Raw genomic sequence first — 20,658 nt, forward strand, 5'->3', positions numbered from 1 at the left:
ATGAATTCTAACCACTGAGAAACTGAAGGAGAGGAGCACCAAAGCACAGACAGGCGAGGCTATCATAACGAAACACTTCCAACTCCGTTGACATGGTGTCACATTCCGCTGCCTCAGAGCATTCCTCCTTTAAAGGTGCTCCTTACCCCTCCTGGAATCAACACTCATAAGGGTCTTGTGATCAGTTCTCAAAATCACATTTTAATGCCCCAAATATAAGTGTGATGGATCTTTTTAAGTGGACTGGGACTGTCTGTGCTTTGGTGCTCCTCTCCTCCAAAGCACAACAGGATATGGATAGACAGGGCATGCAGGTCACCAGCTATCCTGTGCCCCTGCCATCACAAAGGCCTAGTGTACACCTGAGTTACAGCGTGCCAGACCTGTATACAAGAGCTATTGGCTTTCATTATCGCAGTTGTCAAGATGTTCACTTCTTCAATGAACTGCTTCCAAGTGAATACTGATAAGCCGGATTAGACAAATGCAAGATCCAGTTTATTTAATTAATATCTGCACTTTCTGAAGCCATTTGAAACAGACCCTCTTCCTTTTACAAACATAAACATACTTCAAGTTTTGATCCAAAAAGGTGCAGCACTTGTAAGGTGTAACCCTATTCTACAAATACAAAGGTAGTAAATTTGCTCGCCCTTTGGAGCAGTATTCTCTCTCAGGTTCGCTTAACTTCAGGTTTTTCTGAAGACGCTCTAGTTTATCCATTAGCTCAGACTCGATGGTCCTTTCCAGACGCTCTACCGTCAGCAGGACTCGTTTGAATGCCATTCATTGTCCCAGGAGCCACTCTACACGTGCATGGACTCGCTGGTGGGGTTCCTCGCCAGTGACGCGCAGATGACGTGGCACGCAAAAGCCGGAAGCAGGCGGTTGCCGAGGTGACGCCGCAGCAGGAGGAGGAGAGCCTCGGTGGGGCTCTCAGTCGCCACCATGGCAGCGGCTGAAGCGGCCGTGAGAGGAGAAACGAAAGAGCCGGAGCGGAGGGAGACTGAGGGTGAGAGTCATGGGACCCGGGCACAGACACACGACGGAGGACCAGCAGCTTGGGGCGATTGCACACTGACAGGGCGACTGAAAGCGAGGAAGGACTGCACACATAGGGCAAGAGAAAGGAAAAAAGGACAAGAGTCACAGGGCAAGAGAAAAAGAGAAGAGACTAATAGTGTGGCAAGAAGGCTGTGCTAACATTGCGAGAGGAGAGGGGCAAATGGGGCAAAAAAATGTCACTGCAAGAAAAAACGAAACTAAGACAGGACAATGGGGGTAGGGGGAACTATACTGGTACGGTCAAAGTAAGATAACCATTATTGCACTGATGGGAAGAAGAAAAAAATGAGCATTGGCAATGCCAATAGATCATGCCTTTGGGACCTTTTGGCACCGCCAATGGTTTTTAGTGATGCTGTACGCCAAGGGTAATCACAAACATTTTTCCCAAGAGCCAAGAACGATGTTCTGTGGTGTAGCTGAGGGCTGCATTGATATCGGCGGCGGGGGTAGGGTAAAGGTGGATGTAAGTTGGGTGTATGTGAAGTGGAGGATGTACATAGTGTGGACTGTCAGTCGTAGAGTTATTTTGAGGGTTTCATTCCATACTTCTCTATCTAAATTATGCCCCATCTCTATAGAAGAGACACAGATTTGACTATACTGTGCTATGCTGTATTGGAGCCGCTGTCCCTTTACCGCATTCTGGGGAAAGCTTGCTACCACTAACTTTAGTGATACAAATGTGCAAAGGAAGTAACTTGGTTATGGAATTGGGAATTACATAGAATCTTTATACTTTACAATTTTGTTATTCTTTAGTCTCTTATCTGTAAACATTAGGAATGCTTGGAAACGGGCTCAGTTAAGGTAGCAAGTGCTATAAAAATCCACTGGCCTGTCAAGACTTACACTATAAGTGTTTCTGGTGAAAAGAGATTTTTTGTTGATTCTTCAAATTGACGTTTGAAATGTTCGTGCATGCACTTCCTTTATTGCTTTTAATTATAATACTGTGTAGCATTAGAATATTGTGAAAAGTCATCTGAATGTGTCCCTGCACTTATTTTCTGCAGATCCTTATGAAATTATTTGTTTTGTTGTGATGTGAATTACAAATAGTATAGTAATCTGTAAAAATGCTTCATTGATGAAGACTAGTCTTTTTCAGAACTTGTGTGATAACTCTCAGCACTAAAGTAAAAGCTGAGAAGTGCACACCAGATATTTCAGTAAATGCTATTTAAATTATAGTGCGCTGCTTCCTTTAAGGTCTATGTAGAAATAGAATAGTTGAAAAGAAGTGTGCCAACAAGGGCTAACGCGTGAATTACATTTTGCAATTTGCTATAACAAATTTAATTAGTGTTACATCACTGTAGTCATAGGGATTGTGACAAATCCATGTCTTACACACAAAATCAAGAGTAGCCAATGTATTCAGCAAGATAGTGGTAAGGATAAGTGTGTGGTGCGTTTTGGAGCACTCTTCCACTAACATATCACTAAAGCAAGGTGGCTCATAAAACTATACAGCGCACAAACGATACTTTGTGAAAACAAAGACGCCTTTAAATCTTGTTTTAGTCATGTCACATTTGCTGTGTGCTTAAAGATAGAAGTCTTATGTCAGCGTATGTCTTCTTAGAAATTGCTGCTGATTTTATCCTGGAGATTGTTGTTCACTTTAGTCTGACTACAAGTTTGCAAGATTTTATAAAGTGAAAACTATCTGGCAATCATGCTGGAGTACATGGAGCGTAAACTGAAAGCCTGTAGGATGTCCGTTTTACATAACTTGAAAATAATCTGTACACATTTTTCAAAATATACCAGCTGCCAGGAAAGCACATTTTTCTGGTAATTCTGAAGTGTGTTGGAAAAAAAGATTTTGTAGGATCAAAACAATCACAACACTTAACTTTGATATATGCAAATGATAAATATTTAAATAAACCCGATTTCCATACATTATTCTTTTTACGCTACATAGTTTTATCGGTGAAACTGCATATCAGTGGGAAAGTTTTTGGCCATTTCAATGGGAAAAGTCCAGTGTGTAAATGACAGTGCTCTACCACATCATGCTGTAGTAGTATATCGATTGAAAGTGAGAGTTTTTAAACATGAACTGAGAAATATTTCTGCCTCCGCCCAGTGGACAGTGCTATTAGTGATCTAAGAGGCAAGCTATGTGCACCCTATATGGGCTAGATTCTTGTTATACAAGAAAGCAAAAAGACTCAAAACTTGGCTCTTTTCTGGACTCTGATTTTTATCCTGCTGATTCCCTCTCTTCTCCTTTCTTCTCACTCGGAGGTTCAGGTTCTAGCGCCGGGACACCCCCTTGGGGGTAGCTGTGCGCTTTACAAACTACATAAATAAATAAATAGTCTATTAAATCAAACAATAGAGTTTTGTGTACGGCATACATGCTGAACTCACATTTTTGAAGGTGCTTACATATGTGATAATAAAGAAAAATGGAACTCAGTGAAATAAAATATTTGCCTAGAATCCTACAAATTTAGACCAGAATATGGGCCAAGCGCATTACGGCTAGGTTTAGTAGATTTTTCAAGTCTCCAGACCCGAAAGTCTGGTATCATTTTTATGACTTCTCCAAGCCTGCATAAGCAATGGGCAGAATGCATTCCTAGATTACTCTTTCCGCAAGTCCCCAGTATGTCTTTGAAACCAAACACTTGCAACCTAAAAAGTGAACTATCAACTCCAGGAAATACAGACCCTCTCACCCCACAGGGTAAGAAAAATAGAAAGAACTGCACTGAAAAGGCAAAAGGAGGAGAGGAAAAATTCCAGTGAGGGCAATAGAAATTGTAAATATTTCAACTGTTTGTGCAAAAAGATAGTAAGTCACTCAGAACAAATAAAGGGAAGGGATGCACTGACGGGGAAAATAAGGAAATGAAAGATTGCACTGAGGACAAGAGAAGGAAAAAATGATTCTTTTGGTAGGGCAAGAGAAAGAAAAGTGCGACCAACACTTGGGGCATGAAAGGGGGAAAATATTCTGACATGGCAAGAGGAAAGAACTGCCCTAATGGGGCAAAAGGAAAAGAGAAAGGACTACATCGAAGGTGAGAGAAATTAACACAACTATACACTCATATCGGAACATGGAGAGACTACAGAGACAAGGCAACCAGAATATGAAAGGCTGCCATTGGACAGGAACAAAGATCTACAATAAGACAGTACTGAGGACGAGACTAACACTTACAGATCAAGAAAGTTATATAGACGGGGCCAGAGGCGTTCACAGACGTTGGTGAGATAAGAAACACTAGACACTATGATGGCTTGGCAAAAGAAAGACAGAAAGGACTGAAAGGACAGTGCAAGAGAATAGAGTGCTTACACTGTCAAGGTGAGAAACTCGCTAAAGTGGCAGGGCAAGTGGAGAGAAAGAACCTCAGTTACAGGGCAACAACCTAAAGGCAAGAAGTAGAGCAGCTACTATACTTATGGAAAGGAAGAAACCCTGCCTCGGGAATGCAAGAGATATTAACAAAGACTGCATCGACATAATAAGAATAAGAGACAGGACTTAGCTGATAGGGCAATAAAGCATTTAAGAGAGGAGGGCCTCAGAGTGAAAGAGCAACTGGCAGGGTAAGAGGGAAACCGCTACTCAGATAATACAATAACACACCACAATTAACAGGTTAAGACACAAAGGCATTAATAAAATGACAGCATTCGAAGTGGAAGACAGATTAGAATGAGAAAAAGTCAGAAAATTATTTACACTGACAGTAGAGAGAGAAAAATAAAGGACTAACTTGATAGAGCAAGAAAGCGAAAACGTTGGTGCCACTGATCATAGAGCAAACAAAAAGAAAGAAGGCACTACATTAGCTAGGCAAGAAAGTGTGTACTATACTGACCTAGGAGTTGAAAGTGAGTACAGTAGAATATACTGCAGTACCTCTTTAGACTGGCGTAGCATACCCATATTACCCAACCTGTTACAACATTCTTTAATATTTGTGATGCTTCATTTGTACATTTTAGTTGAATAAACATGGATCCAGTTCTGTTGTGGAGTATGTATTTGCTATGACTGGTTTGTTTTGTCAGACCTTTTAAAGTCAAGCTTTTTTGTACGTCGGTTACTGTGTTTTTTTTTTTGGATACCTCATGTTGTCACAAGCTGCAAAGTATGTGATAGGTTGATGCCCATCTCATAGTTTTCACTTAGTAACAGGAATCACATTGGAACTTTGACGTGCATAACTTTTTTATGAAAGTCTGGGATTTTCATTGGAAAATCTCTGAAGCTGGAACTTCTTGCTACTTCATATATGGTTCACAAAGGCCTAAGGGCCACCAACTATTTTACCATAAACATCAGGTCTAGTAAAACAAAGGCACCCAAAGCAGAATTGTAAAACATGTCTAATGTAGATACTACAGTATTTAAGCAATTGCAAAAACTACACATTGAGGAACTCTTAAATCAAGCTATTGTTAAGCAAAAGAAAAAAGAGGGCCCTACTAAAAACTCGGAATCAAAGGATGTCCAAAAGGATGAACAGGAAATACATGCAGTACTTTTGTTATCCTACCTTGACTCAGAGAAGCCAAATTAGATGCTCTACTTATCAAGGAAAGCCCAACTCCGAGCTTTTTTGTGAGAGAACTTGCAAACTGCACAAACATGTCAAAAGAATGCCCACAGTTTGGAGACAAGTCCAACCTCAATCCAAAATAAATAATCCTGTCAACAAATACCAACGGATCAGAGCATAGTGAGGACAAGAATGTAGAAGAAAGTCAAGGTGAGACCTGTGAGCTAACACCAGGCCCAGAGTAACCAAGCAATAAAGTACCCTAAAAGGAGCTGCAATTCACAGTTGCAGGAATCTTAAGTACCCAGCAACAAGCTCACTGAACACCCACTACCATGGGGTTTGAAGCAAAAACGTACGATCATTCTAAGACCTGAAGTGCAGATATTTTTCCCTAACTGTTAAGGCGCATATGAAAACAACGAACACGGATGAACCATTCCTATTTGAAACTCAGGTGTGATAAGGGCAGAGGAGAGTGGCATCCCATACCACGGCACCAATCTTCCTGAACATATAAAAGAACATGAAGCAATTGTTACCTTCACACTGTTCCACTGACCCAGAGGTCACTGCGACATCCCGAATAGAGAAAACATATTGCAACTGATTAAATCACTTCCCGGCCTGGATGTTGTGATTTCGTATGATATTATCGCTGTAAGGCTTCTAGACAAAAGAGCAGGAGAGCGTGGACAAACCAGCGGAGACCATTGTTCCACTCATATTCTAGTTAAGGACATATCATCATATGAGTGAGGCTTACTGAATTGGGGAATAAAAGTAGCAGCCGAAGAACCCAATCTAGAAGTTCTAGAAATATCTTCAAAGAAGCAGAGGATCACAAAACTTAGTCACCTATAGATCCACTCAAACCTGAGCTTAAATCATATAACGATGGAAAAAGACGTCATAATTCTCAGAAAAGTGCACTACAAACCCCAGGGCTCAAGTGGGCTAAACGATGAAGAATAGATGCTAAGGTGTAGCCCGATGCTCAGGACATATTGTTTGGGGTCAAGGACAACAGGTTTTTATGTGTATTTTGTCCTTGGGACAAGTAGGTCCAACCCCCTGCTGCACAAACCCTTTGACTGCTAGTTTGCAGTGTCTCATTATGGATCAGGGAAGGGCACTGTCTGCAGTTAAGGTAGTATTTTTGTCCATATGTTAATGCTGTTCAAACTTGTATTTATCATTCATTAATTGAAAGCCTTTATTATTAGGGCGAGCGCTCTAAGTAAATGTTGTAAGCTCGGACTGCACTACTGACAGTGGTTCCAGTATAAAAATGTGTACATACGTTTTTAAAGTTTAGCAATATGAAGCTATGCTTTATGCTCCCAGAATGCTCTCTTATTTGATGCAAATATTTGCAGAAGCTTGAAAGCAAGATTGATGATTCTTTGCTTTCAAAATAAAATGTTCATAAAAAAACGAAAGCAGGGGGGAAAAAAGCATTTTGCTAAACTACTATAAAATTTCAGGTACCATTTCTTTGCATCATCATTTTGTAACTTACTGCATGCTAGTATTTCCCACAAATATTAATAATGGGATATCGGTGTAGCCAGTTTCAATAATAGAAACAAAAATAAACCAGCATTGCCAAAGCCAATAGGTTTGAAATTGGTGGTCAGCTTTATAGTTTTGTCAATGTGGGACTTGATTTGGCATGGTTTTTGTAAATCCTTATTTGTGTGGGAGCTGCCAGGCCCTCGCCATTATAACAAACATTGGCAAAAGCAAAAATTGTTTTTGGTCTCAAAAAGCACACACTGCCACAGAAGTTACTGGCACTAAACAAAACTACTTTGTGTGCCGATATGCTCCTTGTGAAAGAGCACAATGCTGTCACTCACAATGAAGCCAGACGATACAGAGAGGCAGAATTTTAATAAACACAAAAGGTCACAGTCAACGCCAGACCTAATTAGTGGCCCAATTATTAAAGAAAGTCTCAAAAGTGCACCCATGGTAGATGTCCTTGCATTAAGTGCAGCTATTCGGCTTTCGTGAATTCCCAAGAATTTACAGAAGTAGGACAAGAACTAGTACTCCTAGAAAATATTTGTGAACTGCATTTTAGCATGAGTGAATATGCATTTGTAGATTTACTCATGTGAAAATCTGAGTGTTTGCAAGTTCACTTTCCCTTCAACCACTTTTTTCCCAACTCTAGAAGGTTTTCATCTGCCATTGTCAGGAGTAAATTACCAACGTTTCTCATAATGGGAAAAGATTAGCGAAGAGTTGTTGAAAACCCATAAAACATTCAAGGTAGTAGGTTTGCACAAACTCAAAAGGGCATTCTAACCCTGGAACTATGGTTTACCACTACCTTCAGCCCCAGTATGTAGATCTGCAGAAACGTGGCAACATAAGGGCATTGCAAGTATTCAAACACTGCTATGGTATGAACCCTGGCATAATCAGAGACCCTTTATCAGAGCTTTTATATAATGAGATTGCTGGCATAATTTATCGCTGCACTACATGGCACCAAAGGGGCAAGTGGATTTTGTTACAGGACAAGTAGGTTTATGAAGCAACCTGCCACATGTACAAGTACATATTTTATTAAATTCCAAACCCCTGAAGGTGTAATATTGCTGGGTGCAAACAAAAGCAGAAGGATGAGGATTGGAAAACTTTATAAAATTGTTTGATATAATGTTGTTTTCAAGCAACATGGGCCATGGAGGTCACCTTTATGGATGGCTACACTTCTTGCACTGTCTCAACAATCAACAGCAGGAAAGGAAGACCAAAAGAGATGGTCTTGGAATCTGGGTTGCTGTGGCCATTGTAGCCAAACTCCATGAATACTCAGCCCTCAGAAATGATGTTGACAGTAGGAAAAGGTGACTCGGTCCCTGATTATATACAATGTCTATTATCTGCCAAGTCCAAAGAAAACTCACTTGGCTCAACTTTCAAGACATTACAAAATGAGACCATGAACTGAAAAGAAAAAAACAATGGCTATGGACTTGGGACCATTTTTATCTGGCTTGAATTTTAACCAAAAACTGGATAAAAGTCTTGCTGGGATGGGCCTCATGAAAAATAGAGAATATATGGAATTTATCTTCGCTCAAGATGAACTGGATCAGAGGATCCAGAAAGGGGAGTCGATTTTCTGCCCTCTTGACAATATGCAGCTTATGTATGTTAAATGGCGCACTAAGTGTGACACCCCAACAACCATTGCCTTCAAGGGAAAAAACAGATCAGGCCTTTTTAACTATGTTAATTAACATTGAGCCCTGGGAAATGGCATTTGATATGAGTGTGCAGTAAAGATAGAAAGTGACAATGGCCCCCTCACAGTGCATCTAGATTTAGATGGGTTTATGTGGTTGCCATCGCAGAAAAGTGCATCTGGCTGCAGATGAGACGTACTAGTAGACTATAAAATGAAGACCGTAGACCTATGATCGCCTTAAACCATGCATGGAGGTATCTTTAGCAAAACAGTTCAGAGAAATTGTAGAGGAAGGAGAAGCTGCAAACCAGTTAGTAGCTGTTGTTTTAAAAAATTACTGTAACTTCACTACTCTCACCAACTTATAAGAAAGCATATGCAAACAAAACCTATAGTAATATGGGAAACCTGGACTAGTTCGACAGAAAATGCCTCCGGAAAAGCAGGAACTAACCCAGGCCATGAAGTGGCAACACACAACAGCGGCTTGCTTCAAACCATTCTTTTCTTCTCCTTTATTAACATTTTATACTCTTTCCTTTACAAAATTAACGTTGGTTTGTCTGCCATTGTTGATCCAAGATCAGTTCCCTAAGCAGGACATCCTGGGATCAATCCAAGCCTGTGGTACCCAGGTCGGAAGACTCACAAGATAGTAAAGGACTCGTGGTATAATCACCATTTTAGTCAACACAATGCAAGCCTTGATGGGCAGTTGCAGGGTCCACCAGAAAGACACACTGCTGTGCAGTGTACGCATCACTTCCCCCAGGATTGCCCTCCCTGATACGCATGATACACCTTGATTCCCAAATATTTAAGACCTTGGGATCCCACTTGATTCTAAATCTAGCCAACGTTGCATGCAGCCTCTCAAGTCCTGTCAAGACTGGGAAGGCACACTGCTTACTCCAGTTCACCCAGAGGCCGGAGCTCCATCCAAAGTGTTCTAGTAAGACAACGTTCCCCGGGACTCCAGAACTGGCATCCCACAAGTAAATAAGAATGTCGTCCACATACAGGGAGATAACGTTCCCCACCCTGTAGCGGAATTCCCCGCCCCATGCCCTCCTGCCTCAGCACACAGATAGACAGTTTGATTGCCAGTGCAAACAACAGAGGAGCGAGAAGTACATTCCTGTCATGTACCCTTGCCAGTCTCAAAGGGCTGTGAAAAATACCCTCCCATACACACCCGCACTCGAGGGCCTATGTATAGCAGAGAAACTCATTTATTCCAACCATCACGAGGGACATCCTGGACATGACCACCTGCAGGTAGTCCCAGCAAAGGATATCAAAGACTTTACGTATGTCTATATATAGAACTAGCGCATTGGGGAATTGCACCCCACCTATGGGTTCCAGGGCTTGGAAGAGTTGCCTAAGGTTCTCAGGGGTGTTAAGGTTGGGGATAAACCTGTTCTAATCCTTCCTCATGTATCAGTCCATGGAGGTGGGGCAGAAGCTAAATGGCCAGGACCTTATTAAGGATTTAATAACACAGGTTCACACATCCGTGGCGTCGCTAAGGGGTTTAGGGATGGACACTATCTAGGCCTCCCTGGTCATGTCAGGAAGAGAGCCCCACTCCAAGGCGCCTGCCTACATCACTGCCAGCTTCAGGACCAGCTGTGAGACAAGTGTTATAAAATTCAGCCGGGAGACTATCCGCTCCAGGTGTTTTGCCGCAAACCATGCAGTAATGGCTTCCCTGATTTCGGAGTTGAGGGCTTCCAACGCATCCCTAGCATCATCCAGAAGCCTCTACAGAGTCACCCAGCATAGGGAGAAATCCAAAGCCTCCCCCAGGTAGTGGGGCATCAGGCTAGTAGAAAGCCCAGTAATATGCTGCAAACGTTTCATGGACGTCTGTTTGGGGATCAAGCAGTTCTCCGGTTTGTGGCAACTCCACCCTCAGCGAGCACCCACCTATATTTTGGTAGTTTTCTTTACTTCTGTTCCTTTTTGGAATACAGCTGTCTAGCAGTTGTTGGCCAGTTGCATGGTCCTTTGCTGTGGTTGTCAGTGTTTTCCCTCATTTCACGTTGCTCTCATTCTCCTGCTCCTTAGTGTTTTCTTTGGCCTGGAGCTGCCTGTTTAATTTGTGCTTTCCCCACCTGTTCACAATTTACCATTAAAGATCCCTTCACCTTCAGTCCACCAATCATCCATCAGCACCACACCTCTCTCCATCCGTTATTTCACTGTTCACCATACACCCACCATTAACTCATCCATCAATCATTCATAATCTCTTCATCATCCACTGTAACATCACCATCGAGGCACCATTCATTCACCATTCATTCACCATTGACCATCCAGTCATACACCACTTATCCAATCACCTGCCTTAAGCCACTTGACGCAAGTAGGCCCTCTAATGATCATTCCGAAACTGGACTAAACATGTTGGAGGTGGCACCCGGAGCTGGAGGCAAAACTATTATCAAGGGCATTTTGGTGTGTGTAAATTGGTACTCTTATTCTATTCTTTTACAAACTCTTCCATGCCTTTGGGAATTGGCCAGAAAACTTCCTAAATGGGAATATTCAGGTAATATTCTTACGCACTTAGTGCCCCTTTTGCATGTTTACTGATATAAAGTTGGACTATTCACTAATTCATGTAAGGGCACGTCAAAATGTTCTCCTGTAGTACTACTTCCTGTACTCGTAAATGTTTTTGTGAATCAGCCCCAATATGTCTCCACTGATATTGGTTACTATACAATAAAGTGACCTTCAGATTGGGATCCAAAATGGCAGAGGTGTCCAACGAATTCAGGGGGAGTAGGCCAGGCGACGAGTCAAGTTATAGACACTTTTCTTTAGGAGGTGAGCCTTTTCGAAATAGTGTATTCAGCTTTTCGCGTTAAATGATGTGTACAATATACACATGTAATGCAGTCTGCCATTTGGTTTTGTTACCTCAACAGCTGCACTCAATGGGACCTTCCTTTTGTGATCGTTTTATCATATCAGCCTCTCCACTCTTTTTTTCCTTACGGCCTAGTCACTTTGTTTATCTGCATTGAGGCATTACGGTGGAAACTCGAAGATGTTCGAGGACAATAGAAGCTTGTAACAGTTCTGTGTATCCCTGGGAGCTTGCAGTGCCGGTGCATACTTTATCTGCAGTGTATGTGAGGGAAGGGTGTGCTGCTGCTGCACAAGCTGTATCCATTCAATGTGTGTGAGGAAACGGTCTGTGCTGCAGCCCCACTGCAGCTGTTCTATGTGAAGGGAAGGATGTGCTGCTGCACATTCTGTATCTGTTCTGTGTGAGTGATAAAACATTCAGTGCTGCTGCCAGTGCCTCAGCTGTTCTTTGTATGTGATGGAAGCATGTGGTGCTGCTGCACACTCAATGTCCGTTCTGTGTGTGTGAGGAAACGTTCAGTGCTGCAGCTGTCCTTCTGTCCGTTCTGTGTGCGTGAGGAAACGTTCATGGCTGCTGCCAGTGCTGCAACTGTCCTTTGTATGTAACGTAAGCATGTGCTGCTACTGCACATGCAGTGTCTGTTCTGCGTGTGTGAGGAAATGTTCAGTGCAGCTGCCAGTGCCTCAGCTTTACTTTGTGTGTGAGGGAAGCATATGCTGCTGCACACGCAGTATCTGTTGTGTGTGTGTGAGGGAACGTTCAGTGCTGCTGCCAGTGCTGCACCTCTCCTTTGTATATAAGGGAAGGGTGTACTGCTGCACACGCAGTGTCTGTTCTGTGTGTGTGAGAAAACGTTCAGTGCTGCTGCCGGTGCTGCAGCTGTCCTCTGCATGTGATGGGAGCATGTGCTGCTGCTGCACATGCTGTGTCTGTTCTGTGCATGAGGAAACGTTTAGTGCTGCTGTCAGTGCCTCAGCTGTCCTTTGTATGTGACGCAAGCGTGTGCTACTGCACATTCTGTGTGTGACGTAAGCGTGTGCTGCTGCACATGCTGTGACCTGTGTGTGAGGAAAGATTCAGTGCTGCATCTGTTTGTATATGAGGGATGCATGTGCTGCTGATGCACATGCTGTGTATGATGTAAGCATGTGCTGCTGTACATGCTGTCTGTTGTGTGTGTGTGAGGAAATGTTCAGTGCTGCTGCCAGTGCAGCAGCTGTCCTTTGAATGTGATGTAAGCTTGTTCTGCTGAACACGCTGTCTGTTCTGTGTGCATGAGGAAACGTTCAGTGCTGCAGCTGTCCTTTGTATGATGTAAGCATGTGTTACTGCACATGCTGTCCTGTGTGCGTGAGGAAACGTTCAGTGCTGCTGACAGTGCTGCAGCTGTTCTTTGTATGTAATGTAAGCACGTGCTGCTGCTGCACACGCAGTGTCCGTTCTGTGTGCGTGTGGAAACATTCAGTGCCGCTGCCAGGGCCTCAGCTGTACTTTGTATGTGAGGGAAGGGTGTGCTGCTGCTGTGTACGCAGTGTCTGTTCTGTGTGTGTGAGAAAACGTTCAGTGCAGCTGCCAGTGCGTCAGCTGTCCTCTGTATGTAACATAAGCATGTGCTGCTGCTGCACAAGCTGTATCCATTCAATGTGTGTGAGGAAACGGTCTGTGCTGCAGCCCCACTGCAGCTGTTCTATGTGAATGGAAGGATGTGCTGCTGCACATTCTGTATCTGTTCTGTGTGAGTGATAAAACATTCAGTGCTGCTGCCAGTGCCTCAGCTGTTCTTTGTATGTGATGGAAGCATGTGGTGCTGCTGCACACTCCATGTCCGTTCTGTGTGTGTGAGGAAACGTTCAGGGCTGCAGCTGTCCTTCTGTCTGTTCTGTGTGCGTGAGGAAACGTTCAGTGCTGCTGCCAGTGCTGCAGCTGTTCTTTGTATGTGACAGAAGCACGTTGTGCTGCACAGTCTGTGTATGACATAAGCATGTGCTGCTGCATATGCTGTCTGTCGTGTGTGTGTGTGTGAGAATATTGTGTATTGTGTAGTCGAATATTTACAACATGACGCCGATTCTATCAAACATTTCAAACAAGCCAGTGTAATATTGCTGAATAGGTTTCCTTGTACTCGTGGGGTTTTATTGTAACTGATTCATGTAGAGCCTGTAACCACCCTTAGCCCGTCCCCGCCACACTCGGAGTTGGTTCGTCTGTGGATTTTCTTGGTGACTCGGCTAGCGATAGGCCGGAGTGCAGTGCATGTATTATTTGTGGATGTATGACGTTACAACGCACACTTTTACAACGCATGCACTTACAACGCATTTTTTACAACGCATAATCCATTACAACGCATGACATTACAAGGCATGACACTACAACGCATTTTTAAAAAATACCTTTACAACGCATTACCATTACAACGCATACTACCTTTACAACGCATACCATTACAACGCATAATATTAAATTACATTTAAGGTAAGTATTAGATAGTATAGGGGTAAAAATTACTATTCTAACTCCAGGGGGTGCAACAGTAAGGTAAGTGTTGGATAGTATAGGGGTAAAAATTACTATTCTAACTCCAGGGGGTGCAACAGTAGGGTAAGTGTTGGATAGTGTAGGGGTAAAAATTACTATTCTAACTCCAGGGGGTGCAACAGTAGGGTAAGTGTTGGATAGTGTAGGGGTAAAAATTACTATTCTAACTCCAGGGGGTGCAACAGTAGGGTAAGTGTTGGATAGTATAGGGGTAAAAATTACTATTCTAACTCCAGGGGGTGCAACAGTAGGGTAAGTGTTGGATAGTATAGGGGTAAAAATTACTATTCTAACTCCAGGGGGTGCAACAGTAGGGTAAGTGTTGGATAGTATAGGGGTAAAAATTACTATTCTAACTCCAGGGGGTGCATCAGTAGGGTAAGTGTTGGATAGTATAGGGGTAAAAATTATTATTCTAACTCCAGGGGGTGCATCAGTAGGGTAAGTGTTGGATAGTATAGGGGTAAAAATTACTATTCTAACTCCAGGGGGTGCATCAGTAGGGTAAGTGTTGGATAGTATAGGGGTAAAAATTACTATTCTAACTCCAGGGGGTGCATCAGTAGGGTAAGTGTTGGATAGTATAGGGGTAAAAATTACTATTCTAACTTCAGGGGGTGCAACAGTAGGGTAAGTGTTGGATAGTATAGGGGTAAAAATTACTATTCTAACTCCAGGGGGTGCATCAGTAGGGTAAGTGTTGGATAGTATAGGGGTAAAAATTACTATTCTAACTCCAGGGGGTGCATCAGTAGGGTAAGTGTTGGATAGTATAGGGGTAAAAATTACTATTCTAACTCCAGGGGGTGCATCAGTAGGGTAAGTGTTGGATAGTATAGGGGTAAAAATTACTATTCTAACTCCAGGGGGTGCAACAGTAGGGTAAGTGTTGGATAGTGTAGGGGTAAAAATTACTATTCTAACTCCAGGGGGTGCATCAGTAGGGTAAGTGTTGGATAGTATAGGGGTAAAAATTACTATTCTAACTCCAGGGGGTGCATCAGTAGGGTAAGTGTTGGATAGTATAGGGGTAAAAATTACTATTCTAACTCCAGGGGGTGCATCAGTAGGGTAAGTGTTGGATAGTATAGGGGTAAAAATTACTATTCTAACTCCAGGGGGTGCAACAGTAGGGTAAGTGTTGGATAGTGTAGGGGTAAAAATTACTATTCTAACTCCAGGGGGTGCATCAGTAGGGTAAGTGTTGGATAGTGTAGTGTAATATTATGCGTTGTAATGGTATGCGTTGTAATGGTAGTATGCGTTGTAATGGAATGCGTTGTAAAGGTAGTTTTTAAAAATGCGTTGTAGTGTCATGCGTTGTAATGTCATGCGTTGTAATGGATTATGCGTTGTAAAAAATGCGTTGTAATGGTAGTGCGTTGTAAAAGTTGCGTTGTAAAGGTTGTTCCCCATTATTTGTCGCCGTGCATGGCATGGATGGGTTCAGTAGAAGCTTCATTGTTTAGTCTTAACTCAGCTGTTCTTTAAACTAACTGAGCCTTGCAGAGTGAGGTTTTGTATGTCCAGGGAAAGGCAGTTAATCGACCGTTTTATGCAGCGCCAACATACTGAATTCCAACTGCTTTTGAGAGCTTCGAGGCACGATAAACCGACGGAGGCAGCAGCCAATAACGGAATAATACGAAGAAACGAATTGTAGCTTCAAGATAGGGTTCCCAGTGGTAATGACTCACGAGCAGTCATTTGTTTTGAGCACAGTACCTCACAGTGACTTTTTTATTATATTTTGTGAAAAATTTAACAGCAACGTATATATAGACAAACAAGATGTCTTATACAGCGTTGCTCTTCAGATATGCTCAATAATGTAACATGTCATCCATGTTAAAAAATGATTAACAAAAATACATAAATATTTGATATAGTTACATTTCAGCACACACGGGATGATGTACAATGTGCAAATTTACTAGACAAAAGTAGCACTGCATTTACATCACACACTGCTAAACAAAATAAAAGGGCACATTGGTTGAAATGTGGTCCATTCACAGGTTTAGCATCGAAAACTGCCCTCCCCCAGAACCAGAGAGCAGGGCCCTGTCCTTCAAAAGGAACAAACCTTTCGATGATGCGCCCGTCAATCAAAGCACAGCCTCCCAGGGAGTGGAAAGCTTGCACACTAGCCGCCTTGATGAGGATAGGAAAGGCTGCAGTGTGTTCATACTGGGGCACGAACAGCCTCCCAGGGAGTGGAAAGATTGCACTCTAGTCGCCTCTATGAGTAGAGGGAAGGCTGCAGTGTGTTCATACTGGGGCACGAACAGCCTCCCAGGGAGAGGAAAGATTGCACACTAGTCACCTCTATGAGTAGAGGGAAGGCTGCAGTGTGTTCATACTGGGGCATGAACAGCCTCCCAGGGAGTGGAAAGATTGCACACTAGTCGCCTCTATGAGTAGAGGGAAGGCTGCAGTGTGTTCATACTGGGGCACGAACAGCCTCCCAGGGAGTGGAAAGATTGCACACTAGCCGCCTTGACGAGGATAGGGAAGGCTGCAGTCTGTTCATACTGGGGCACAAATAGCCTCCCAGGGAGTGGAAAGATTGCACACTAGCCGCCTCTATGAGTAGAGGAAAGGCTGTACTGTGTTCATACTGGGGCACGAACAGCCTCCCAGGGAGTGGAAAGATTGCACACTAGCCGCCTTGATGAGGATGGGAAAGGCTGCAGTGGGTTCATACTGGGGCATGAACAGCCTCCCAGGGAGTGGAAAGATTGCACACTAGCCGCCTCTATGAGTAGAGGGAAGGCTGTACTGTGTTCATACTGTGGCACGAAATGCCTCCCAGGGAGTGGAACGATTGCACACTAGTCGCCTCTATGAGTAGAGGGAAGGCTGCAGTGTGTTCATACTGGGGCATGAACAGCCTCCCAGGGAGTGGAAAGATTGCACACTAGTCGCCTCTATGAGTAGAGGGAAGGCTGTACTGTGTTCATACTGGGGCACGAACAGCCTCCCAGGGAGTGGAAAGATTGCACACTAGCCGCCTTGATGAGGATGGGAAAGGCTGCAGTGTGTTCATACTGGGGCATGAACAGCCTCCCAGGGAGTGGAAAGATTGCACACTAGTCGCCTCTATGAGTAGAGGGAAGGCTGCAGTGTGTTCATACTGGGGCACGAACAGCCTCCCAGGGAGTGGAAAGATTGCACACTAGTCGCCTCTATGAGTAGAGGGAAGGCTGCAGTGTGTTCATACTGGGGCACGAACAGCCTCCCAGGGAGTGGAAAGATTGCACACTAGCCGCCTCTATGAGTAGAGGGAAGGCTGCAGTGTGTTCATACTGGGGCACGAACAGCCTCCCAGGGAGAGGAAAGATTGCACACTAGTCGCCTCTATGAGTAGAGGGAAGGCTGCAGTGTGTTCATACTGGGATACGAACAGCCTCCCAGGGAGAGGAAAGATTGCTCACTAGTCGCCTCTATGAGTAGAGGGAAGGCTGCAGTGTGTTCATACTGGGGCACGAACAGCCTCCCAGGGAGTGGAAAGATTGCACACTAGCCGCCTTGATGAGGATGGGAAAGGCTGCAGTGTGTTCATACTGGGGCATGAACAGCCTCCCAGGGAGTGGAAAGATTGCACACTAGTCGCCTCTATGAGTAGAGGGAAGGCTGCAGTGTGTTCATACTGGGGCACGAACAGCCTCCCAGGGAGTGGAAAGATTGCACACTAGTCGCCTCTATGAGTAGAGGGAAGGCTGCAGTGTGTTCATACTGGGGCACGAACAGCCTCCCAGGGAGTGGAAAGATTGCACACTAGCCGCCTCTATGAGTAGAGGGAAGGCTGCAGTGTGTTCATACTGGGGCACGAACAGCCTCCCAGGGAGAGGAAAGATTGCACACTAGTCGCCTCTGAGTAGAGGGAAGGCTGCAGTGTGTTCATACTGGGATACGAACAGCCTCCCAGGGAGAGGAAAGATTGCTCACTAGTCGCCTCTATGAGTAGAGGGAAGGCTGCAGTGTGTTCATACTGGGGCACGAACAGCCTCCCAGGGAGTGGAAAGATTGCACACTAGTCGCCTCTATGAGTAGAGGGAAGGCTGCAGTGTGTTCATACTGGGGCATGAACAGCCTCCCAGGGAGTGGAAAGATTGCACACTAGTCGCCTCTATGAGTAGAGGGAAGGCTGCAGTGTGTTCATACTGGGGCACGAACAGCCTCCCAGGGAGTGGAAAGATTGCACACTAGCCGCCTTGATGAGGATGGGAAAGGCTGCAGTGTGTTCATACTGGGGCATGAACAGCCTCCCAGGGAGTGGAAAGATTGCACACTAGTCGCCTCTATGAGTAGAGGGAAGGCTGCAGTGTGTTCATACTGGGGCACGAACAGCCTCCCAGGGAGTGGAAAGATTGCACACTAGCCGCCTTGATGAGGATGGGAAAGGCTGCAGTGTGTTCATACTGGGGCATGAACAGCCTCCCAGGGAGTGGAAAGATTGCACACTAGCCGCCTCTATGAGTAGAGGAAAGGCTGTACTGTGTTCATACTGGGGCACGAACAGCCTCCCAGGGAGTGGAAAGATTGCACACTAGTCGCCTCTATGAGTAGAGGGAAGGCTGCAGTGTGTTCATACTGGGGCATGAACAGCCTCCCAGGGAGTGGAAAGATTGCACACTAGTCGCCTCTATGAGTAGAGGGAAGGCTGCAGTGTGTTCATACTGGGGCACGAACAGCCTCCCAGGGAGTGGAAAGATTGCACACTAGCCGCCTTGATGAGGATGGGAAAGGCTGCAGTGTGTTCATACTGGGGCATGAACAGCCTCCCAGGGAGTGGAAAGATTGCACACTAGTCGCCTCTATGAGTAGAGGGAAGGCTGCAGTGTGTTCATACTGGGGCACGAACAGCCTCCCAGGGAGTGGAAAGATTGCACACTAGCCGCCTTGACGAGGATAGGGAAGGCTGCAGTCTGTTCATACTGGGGCACAAACAGCCTCCCAGGGAGTGGAAAGATTGCACACTAGCCGCCTCTATGAGTAGAGGAAAGGCTGTACTGTGTTCATACTGGGGCACGAACAGCCTCCCAGGGAGTGGAAAGATTGCACACTAGTCGCCTCTATGAGTAGAGGGAAGGCTGCAGTGTGTTCATACTGGGGCATGAACAGCCTCCCAGGGAGTGGAAAGATTGCACACTAGTCGCCTCTATGAGTAGAGGGAAGGCTGCAGTGTGTTCATACTGGGGCACGAACAGCCTCCCAGGGAGTGGAAAGATTGCACACTAGCCGCCTTGATGAGGATGGGAAAGGCTGCAGTGTGTTCATACTGGGGCATGAACAGCCTCCCAGGGAGTGGAAAGATTGCACACTAGTCGCCTCTATGAGTAGAGGGAAGGCTGTACTGTGTTCATACTGGGGCACGAACAGCCTCCCAGGGAGTGGAAAGATTGCACACTAGCCGCCTTGATGAGGATGGGAAAGGCTGCAGTGTGTTCATACTGGGGCACGAACAGCCTCCCAGGGAGTGGAAAGATTGCACACTAGTCGCCTCTATGAGTAGAGGGAAGGCTGCAGTGTGTTCATACTGGGGCACGAACAGCCTCCCAGGGAGTGGAAAGATTGCACACTAGCCGCCTTGATGAGGATAAAAGGCTTCAGTGCGTTCATACTGAGGTACGACTGAGAGCTCTTTGGCTGAGGCGGAAGTGGGCTGTGACAGTGCTCAGATTACAGGCTCATTCCTTCCTGGGCCTCTGTCCTGTGTGTACACAGTGATGGGTTGTAATCACCAATTCTGATTATATACAACACGTTCATAGGTGTCACTCAATCATATCAAACTGCAAACAAGTACTCACAAAGCCAATGTGTCTGGTATGTTGTAGTCATGTTGCGACCCTTGACCTTGGTTGAGGCCGGTCGCTCCCCACGCCGTGCAGCTCCACCTGACGGCGCCCGCCATTGCCGCTGCTGAGAGTCTGTGCTTCAGGGTTCGAGACCTCCCTGGGTTGCTGCTTGTCGCTTGGTATTTCTGGACAGTGGTGCTGTCGTATTTACACTTGTATTTTCATTTGTATTTCATTGTATTGTATTTTTTGTTACTTTGCCTGTTTTGCCCTTGCTCTGTAACTGCCCGTTACACTGTTCACGCCGTTCCCCCTCCTGCCGCCGCCCCCTGCGTCCCCACCCCCTTCTCTCACTTCCCTTCGCCTTTCCCGCCGCTGCGCGGCAGCGAGCCAGAGGCGCGCCAAAGCCAAGCCCGTCTGCGCCCGTCCGCGCCTGCACTGCGCCCAGCGCCAGAACCCCTGGACCCCGCGAACGCCACAACACCAGACTCCGCTACAACGCCAGCACCCTCCACGCACTCAACACCGGACGAAACCACACCTGCTTCCAGGCCGCCCCGAAACAGACCCACGGACGTGGCCTTCCTGACCGAGACCTGGTGGAACGACTCCTCGACA

General features: G+C 45.1%; 1 protein-coding gene across 1 annotated transcript in view; it reads left to right on the plus strand.

The window, feature by feature from the left end:
* The first annotated feature begins 851 nt into the window (after positions 1-851).
* SLC35A2 (solute carrier family 35 member A2) overlaps positions 852-20,658 on the plus strand; it is a 121,386-nt gene continuing 101,579 nt past the window's right edge. Inside the window, exon 1 of the mRNA XM_085629708.1 lies at positions 852-1,012. Coding sequence (XP_085485834.1) covers positions 949-1,012 — 64 coding nt within the window. The 5' untranslated portion in view covers positions 852-948. The remainder of the gene's footprint in view (positions 1,013-20,658) is intronic.

Source organism: Triturus cristatus, chromosome 10 (genome assembly GCF_964204655.1).
Source record: "Triturus cristatus chromosome 10, aTriCri1.1, whole genome shotgun sequence".
In the NCBI taxonomy this organism is placed as follows: domain Eukaryota; kingdom Metazoa; phylum Chordata; class Amphibia; order Caudata; family Salamandridae; genus Triturus; species Triturus cristatus.